The following is a 7,913-nucleotide window of genomic DNA, read 5'->3' as shown; positions in this document are numbered from 1 at the left end:
GAACTGACTCAGCCTCATAGAAAACTTCTGGTGATTTGGTGAGGTGTGGTTCTGTTAACCCTTTGGAATTCCGTCTTGAGACCTCGGCTTTAAAACTACTCTGGGACACTGTAAAATAACAGGAAAGGACTTACACTGTTGGGGTTTTTTAATGGTTTTCACGAAAACGGTTTGTGTTTGGCTCAGCGTGTTTCTTGGATCTTGTTTTCAGGTGTTGGACTTCAGCAACTGGGACGCGAATGAAAGAGTGTGTGAGGTTCAACACATTTCAGTCCAGCCGTTACTGTGCGCAGAGAACAACGTCACGTCTTGTGGTAATCACAGCGATAACTTCACCTTGTTCTACCATGGCGAGAGTATAACGCTGTCCTTACAAGACACGAACAGTTCCGTACTCGAGGAAAACCTGAACGCACTGAATACTTTTGAAGGCCGCGGTCGAGTTAATGTAACAACTGTTAATAGTACGGAAGGAAATGCCACGGTATTCCTCGTTTGGTTTTGCTTTGCTGACCCGCGAGGTGTTGAAGTTTTGAACGGAACGGCACACAATAACCAAAGCTTGTCGCTAAATATAACACGATTGGTGCTAGGACGATCAGCTGAGGACTTTCAACTGATCGTTGGTGACGAGACATCCGATGTTCTGAAACCCAGTTCATCCAAAACGAAGATCGAGGCCGTACTGACAGATTTTTTTTCCAAACAATGTGACGAATCTTCTTTGAGTAAGTGAAGACAGACTTAAACAGCGTAATACACAAATCCACATGAATCCAAATGCTTAGTTGCCCATGTATTCAAACCATAAGTGCTATTTTTTCTGTGCCTATCTGTCTGCTTGTCTGCCTGTCTGTCTGTCTTTCTGTTTCCCTGTTTGTCTGTCTGTCTGTCTACCTGCCTGCCTGTCTACTTGTCTGTCTGTCTGTCTATCTGTCTGTCTGCCTGCCTGCCTGACGGTCTCTCTGTCTGTCTGTCTGTCTGTCTATCTGTCTGTCTGCCTGCCTGCCTGACGGTCGGTCTGTCTGTCTGTATGTCTGCTTGCCTGCCTGACGGTCTGTCTGTCTGTCTGTCTGGCTATCTATCTGTCTGCCTGCCTGCCTGACGGTCTGTCTGTCTGTCTGTCTATCGGTCTGTCTGTCTGTCTGCCTGTCTGTCTGCCTTCAGTCCTGTTATTTAGCTGCTTGTTTTCTTTTTTTCCTTGGCACGACAAATGTGATGACAATTTAGTAACATACCTGCACTCCTTATTTTCCTCTTTATAGAAAATAATAAGTTATCTGCATTAACAGAACTGACTGTTCCTTTCTTTCCTTTTTTTTTCTCTCAGATGGACACATATTTTATATGAAGTATGAGGATGATGTTCTAGGAGAAGAATCTGGTGAAAGGGTTTCCGATGTGGAGCCATTCTGTGGCAGATTTTCTTTAAAAAATCCATCGATTCTTTGGAAAGCTGACTACTCGGCTTACCTCTTTGACAATCCTCAACCTCCATATAAAGCCTCCAGATACAATTGGGTGAGTAGAAAAGACATTTTAAAAGAAACGTCAGTTTCGAAGTAGAGATAAGGTATCAGGCTGGTTACTGGCGTGCGACCACCTTGTACAGCCAAATCGATAATGCCGCACTAAAGTACTGCTCAATAGCTTTCATTTGATTGGTCACACACTTGAGTTTCATCCACAGACCTAAGCTATAGCTACCTTGTACAGCATAATAAACAGTACCAGTAAACGTAAAAATTAGAACTAATTTGCTCAGCATGATAAACGGTACCACGTGAAAGTACTGCTCAATAGCTTTATTAATAATAATAATGATGATGATGATGATGATGATGATGATTAGTATCTTAAAAACACATTTTAGATCACATGGAAGTCTCAATGCTTTTTACAGTCCTTTTACATAAAAGCCCTAATTAAAAATCCCTAATTTGAGAAAGCTCTCTTAAAAAAGTTTTTAATCTTGATTTAAAACAGTCTATAATGGAATACTGTTTAATGACATTTGGCAAGTCGTTCATTTGAATGAACGAACACTAGGGCTTCAAATACTGACTCGGACTTACACTTTAGAAGCATAATAAACAGTAACCACATGGAATTACTGTTAAGTAGATTTTATTTGAATGTTTTGAAACTATTTTCTTATCTTATCCTCGTTTAGGTTTGCTTCGCCTACAAAGGCCCAATAAAAGAAGTAGTGAAACTTCAAGTGAAATACATAGACGACTATGGCGAATTTCGATATTCTCATCGTTGGTATGACTTCGTGAGAGGCTCTTCACAACTTTCAAACTGGGGGTTTACCTGCATAGATGTGTGGCCTAAAATCAGCGATGAATTTCAAATCCAAGCCCCGTTTGTTGAAATATACTGTATCGAAATTGAGCGCTTGGAGGGATTCGACGAAGACGTGTTTGTGGATAATGTGTGGATCGGAAAGTACGATTTAACTGGTAAGCAAATGTTCTCGGTAAAGTTTCGAAAGTAACGAAGCCCTTAAGTTTAGATATAAAATTTTATGACTGTTGTAAATTGCTGAAGTAACAGCCCTTCTAAAGCAGTGAGTAATGACCTCAAACGTAGCTTTAAAAGTTGAAAGAGAGAGTAAAGTGCCTTGCCCAAGAGCCCAACTCAATGACCCCAGTCAGGGCTCGAAGTAGGACCGCTCAAAACAGAATGCTGTGTGCCAGTCACTTGGCTACAGCGCCTCCAAACATATCTTTAATTGTAAGAAAATAATGGTGAGAAAATAGTAGATACAAAGAACAGTGCATCAATCATTTTATCGAGACGTTAAGTCTTTTAAACACCTTCCATCCATTTGATCCGTACATTGTTGTAATGCACTATATATACACACAAAACAAGTTATGGTTATATTCACCTTTTTGTGTAACGATGTTCTACATCTTTGCGTTTTTGACCCACGTATGTTACCCGTTTTATTTACCTGGAAAAGACCCTAAAAAAGAGCGAGGTCCCCCGGCAAAAAAAAAAACCTATAGTCTATGTAAAAGCAATGTTTCCCGTGTAGTTTTGATTCTTCGCAAGGGAAAGATGGGTTTATATCCGGTAACATTTATTTTAAAAGCGTAACATTCAAATATGATAGGATAACATTTTAATATTTTGCATTTTCAGTAATACCTATTAAAAACGCCGCCAAGCCAAACGGCTTTCTCATCAAAGATTTTACAGTTGAAAAGAACTCGGACACAAACTGGACCATCTCTCTCCTCCCTGCAAACTGTGGCTCCCCCCTGCCATTGCTTGCTATTACAGACGCCATCCGCGATGGAAATGGCGATGCCGACAGTGCCACATATACTAAAGTGGGTCTTAACTCGAGTGCACAAGTACAGAGAGAACAAGAAGCTTCCCCTCCCATCGAAGGAACATTTGACATTATATACAATGGAGTTATAATCACAGGTGGGTATTTTAAAAGTATTTGTAGAAGGACCTATATGTAGGTAATTGTCCGTGGATGAGGCCAAGGTGGTGGATATTTACCTAGTTTTATTATTTTCGGGGGACGTAGGGTACCGGGGTGGGTGTTTGTAGATCGACACGAGATCCATTAACGCGCGGAAAGCGAGACCAATGCCCAGCCATCTTAGCTGAACAAGCTTGCTTAAAAAAGTTTTATATGGCAAAAAGAATACCTTTTCCTAAATGGAGTGATCTCGACACGAGCACGTAGGCACCAGTGTCCGCTCGAGTATTCAGGCTTTCCTCAACTAAATATGTAAGACAGCGTTTGATTCCTGACTCTTGTTTCCCAAACGACGCCCTGTGTAGTCTCTTTACATGGCGTGTAGGGAAAGTAAGTTTTGAGACGTTCATGCTGTTGACGGGAAGGACGTTGTGTGGTTTGTAGCTTGCATCGGCAGCTTGACGTATACCAAAATGCCATCACATTCCAACATATCGCGTCTTGTTCTTTGCAGTTTAAGCAAATTCCAAAGGCATACAGAAGGTTAGCCGATCTTGACAACCATCACGATAACCATCTGATCCATGTCTTTAAGTGCGCGTAAACGTAGCACATTGCACTTATTGTTTTTACTTACGTGTACTCGTGATATTTAAGGCATTCCTGTGAACATATCTGCGATAAGGCTTAAAGATCTCGTGGAGCAAGAAATCCAGGAAGGTATAATTGATGTCGAGAAAACTGGTCACTGTGCAAAGTACGAATGGAAGTTCACATGGACGAGTCATGGAGGTAACCATCCTGAAATGCAGGTGAATGCTAGCAGTCTGAGTGGTGTTGACGTGGTTACGGTAGTCAAAACTATTGAAGATGGCGGTTTATTCTTGGATCCTATTCCTGGAGAATTTCTACGAATACCGGCCGCCCAGCCACAAGTGAGTGGTTTACACAAAATGATTTTAAATATTACCAACCCCTCCACCTCCCCTTCGCCTCTTCTTCTTCATCCCCTTTGACCTCTTCTTTTTGGCCACTTAGGCCCTTGGCCCCTTAAGCCCTTGGCCCATTAAGCCCTTGGCCCCTTCCCTACGCCCCAAGCCCCTTTATTTCGCCCCTAGCCCCTTCATGTTGCCCCTAGTCCCTTCCCTTCGCCCTTTAGCCCCTCATGTTGCGCCCTAACCCCTTTATTTCGCCCCTAGGCCCTTCATGTTGCCCCCTAGCCCCTTCCCTTCGCCCCCTAGCCCCTCATGCTGCCCCTAACCCCTTCATTTCGCCTCCTAGCCCCTTCATGTCGCTTCCTAGCTCCTTACCTTCCCCCACTGTCCCCTTCGCCGCTTTCGTCAATTCAGTAACTCATTTATATCTTTTATATTTTTTTTCTCAGGTCGTAGTGTTCGTGAACGAAATCCCCGGATCATGTCGTCATGGCAACAATTGCACATTTGAATATTCAGCAGAAAAGACGCCCAACCTGACCTCCATCTCACCCTCGTCTGGTCCTGGCGGGCCCTCCGGCATTGGAACAGTGATCACTCTTCTTGGCTCAGGATTTTCCACAGTAAATGAAGAGAATTCGGTGCAAATAGGGGGGACTACCTGTGTGGTCTTAAGGAGCACTGCTGACAACATAACTTGTCGAGCAGGTAAACTTTTTCTTGTCTTGTCCTACCTTCGGGCTAGGATCGATTTATTACATAGCTGTTGTAGAGAAACCCCTCCCCTCACCCTTCCCCCTCTCCCTCGCCCATCCCCCTCCCCCCTCCCTAGTTCAAGTAAGTTCCCTGGGCCAATGCAATAGCTTCTTCCTTTGTGAAAGTAAGTTTCTTTTTGCTTTGATTTGCAAAGTAAAACCAAACCCAACCGCCACTCTCCTTGCACGCGTCTTCTCGCGTTTTGCTAAGCTTGTATGTTTCTAATTCGAATTCTGATTTGTTCGTTAGTTTCTTTGCGCTTGTCGTGATTGGTCAATCGCTCAACCTGTTTGGTTTTGTGTTTGATTTTTGTTCTTTTCGTTTCAGGTTACGGTCCTGGTGGTAGTCACCTGGTCGAGATTCTCGTAAAAGGCAAAGGTTGGGCTGAAAATGATCAACAAATCAACTTCACTTATGTCATCGCTGCTACCTCAGTTACTCCAGCCAGCGGTAGCTTGGCTGGCGGACAGACAATTACCATTTCCGGCAGCGGCTTTGGAAACACGAAGGAAAATGCCAATGTGTCGTTAGATGGTTCTCCTTGTGACATTATATCCATTAGTATGTCCCACATCACCTGCGTAACGGCTGCACATGCTGAGGGAAATGTTTCTATAGAAATCTCAATCGGTGAATCTTCGGTCACTATTTCCGATGCGTTTGAATACGATTCCTCGTTGACAATTTCAGTCACCAGTTTGAGTCCGCAGCAAGGCAGTGTCAGCGGTGGTGAAATAATTACAATTTTCGGTTCCGGTTTTATGGATACTACTACGGTGCAAGTGGGAGATAAAAACTGTGAAATACAAAGCGTCACTGCAATAGAAATCACTTGCGTGACATCACGTCACGCTCCTGGAGAATATCTTATCCTGGTGGTCACGCCGGGGAAAGGTTTTGCCAAAATACCTGAAGAGTATAGCAAATTCGAATACGTACTGGTGGTGCATTCCATCTTTCCTCTGATTGGCTCAGTAGCAGGCGGGACGCGCGTGGTTATCACTGGACAAGGGTTTGGGTCTGATGCGTCACGCGCTGTTGTCACGGTACAAGACAGGCTCTGTCAAATTACGTCATTCAATGATACACACGTGATATGTGAAACGGGGGACATGTTTCAAACTATAATGGTTGATAACAGTGGATCACACCTAGGTTAGTTTGATGTTGTCCTTTTTTAGCATTGAGCTTTGTCTGTAGGTAATGTGGCATCAAGTTGAAGCACAAATAAATGTTTTCCTGTATGAAATACAATTGAGGATTTTATGCATTTGCCAGGAGATATGCATGTTATTTTTGAGTGCAGAACAATATCGCACAAGTGAAGCGTTTGAGCGATATTTAAGAAAGTAGCGGAGAGGGTTTATGATTAGAATTTATCTGTTTACATATTTATTTGTTCGTTTGCTTATTTATCTACCTGTTTATTTGTCAGAGTATGGGCGTGGCTATGAATGGTTACCAAAGTTCGTTGTTTGTCACCAAGGCGACACTGTCGAGGTATGTTTGTCAGCTAAGACCTTATTATGTGTCTCGATCACGTTTAATGTTGACACTTGAAGGAGAGCACAACGTTTTCATGCGAATACTCAAGTGCCAATTAACAACTTACAAGTCTATCTATTTCAAATAAAAAGCCACATGAATAGCAGTTGTATTTTAGGCCGAAAAATCTTCGTCTTTTATTTCAATTTTTTTCTCTTTTGAACGCAGTGGCACTGGACTGGACAGGAACTATCTGACGCATTCTACAACGTGTATCAGACCAGCGATTCATCGTCAGTTGATTACGATCTTTTCGGATTTCACAGTGGTGGTGTCAGTAAGACTGGAGTCTTCACACACAGGTGAGTCAACGTCATACAGTCTGCCGTTAGCTACCGTGATGAGATAGCATTTTGCCCTGATGTTAGGAATCTGGGCCAAGATGTTCAAAAACTTGTTAACGCTGATCCGGGGTTAAAAGTTACCCGAAGTATTAATTTTTCTGGTATAAAAATGCTTTTCACAACTTATGTTTTGTGTCACTTGAGATAAATTCAAACACAAAACTGAAGGACAAACAATATAAACAAAAAACCTCACCGAAAAGTTACGTAACTGAAATCAAAATTCTTGCTAATTCTGGTTCAGTTGTCTTAATTACGGACAAAACTTTTCTCCAAACATTTTGCACACATTTTTAATCATTACTATTGGGTGAATTTATTTTTCATTAATAGCCTTTTTTCCCTTTGAAAAGGTCGAGAGAAGTCGTTATTTAACGACCATAGTTCCATAGTGCCGCGTGACTTTCGTTGCGTGACATCAAGCTGTCATGAAATTGTTATCACGGAGATGTTCAATAAGGAGTATTTGTTGAAATCTTCTGCAGGTTCTTGAGCCCAGGAGTGTTCTACTACGCCGGTAGCGGATCGGTTCGAATGAAAGGCGTGATCAAGGTGCTGTCATTTAGAACGCAGAGCGGACCAATCAGTCTTAACATTGACGGTGAGGCACAAATTGTTCATTTTATATGAAGTACAAACCAGTGAAGTAAGTTGAACAGGTTTCAGTAATTCTTCAAACAAAGACTTCGGTGAAATTTCCACAAAAATGCTTTGTTTCCTAACAAGTTTATTTAATGCTTGCATTATTTGCTTTTTGTTCTTTTTGTTGTTATTGTTGTGTTTTGTTTGTTTAGCTCCCTCATTTAGCACAACAGTACTACAAAATGTAGCATTTACTAATCTATTTTATTTATTTCATTCTTGTTTGCAAAAAAAGTGAAGCAA

General features: G+C 42.0%; 1 protein-coding gene across 1 annotated transcript in view; it reads left to right on the top strand.

The window, feature by feature from the left end:
* LOC110051593 (fibrocystin-L-like) overlaps positions 1 to 7,913 on the top strand; it is a 46,907-nt gene that overhangs the window by 14,060 nt on the left and 24,934 nt on the right. Inside the window, exons 15-24 of the mRNA XM_089288658.1 lie at positions 212 to 728; positions 1,331 to 1,521; positions 2,174 to 2,465; positions 3,154 to 3,444; positions 4,106 to 4,383; positions 4,833 to 5,091; positions 5,467 to 6,294; positions 6,575 to 6,639; positions 6,853 to 6,986; positions 7,514 to 7,629. Coding sequence (XP_089144784.1) covers positions 212 to 728; positions 1,331 to 1,521; positions 2,174 to 2,465; positions 3,154 to 3,444; positions 4,106 to 4,383; positions 4,833 to 5,091; positions 5,467 to 6,294; positions 6,575 to 6,639; positions 6,853 to 6,986; positions 7,514 to 7,629 — 2,971 coding nt within the window. The remainder of the gene's footprint in view (positions 1 to 211; positions 729 to 1,330; positions 1,522 to 2,173; positions 2,466 to 3,153; positions 3,445 to 4,105; positions 4,384 to 4,832; positions 5,092 to 5,466; positions 6,295 to 6,574; positions 6,640 to 6,852; positions 6,987 to 7,513; positions 7,630 to 7,913) is intronic.

The sequence above is a fragment of the Orbicella faveolata genome, unplaced genomic scaffold, assembly GCF_042242905.1.
Source record: "Orbicella faveolata isolate gen_17 unplaced genomic scaffold, um_ofav_v1 contig_2, whole genome shotgun sequence".
NCBI classification, from domain to species: Eukaryota; Metazoa; Cnidaria; class Anthozoa; order Scleractinia; family Merulinidae; genus Orbicella; species Orbicella faveolata.
Note: the sequence above shows the minus strand (reverse complement) of the source record. Positions and strands in the feature narration are given on the sequence as shown.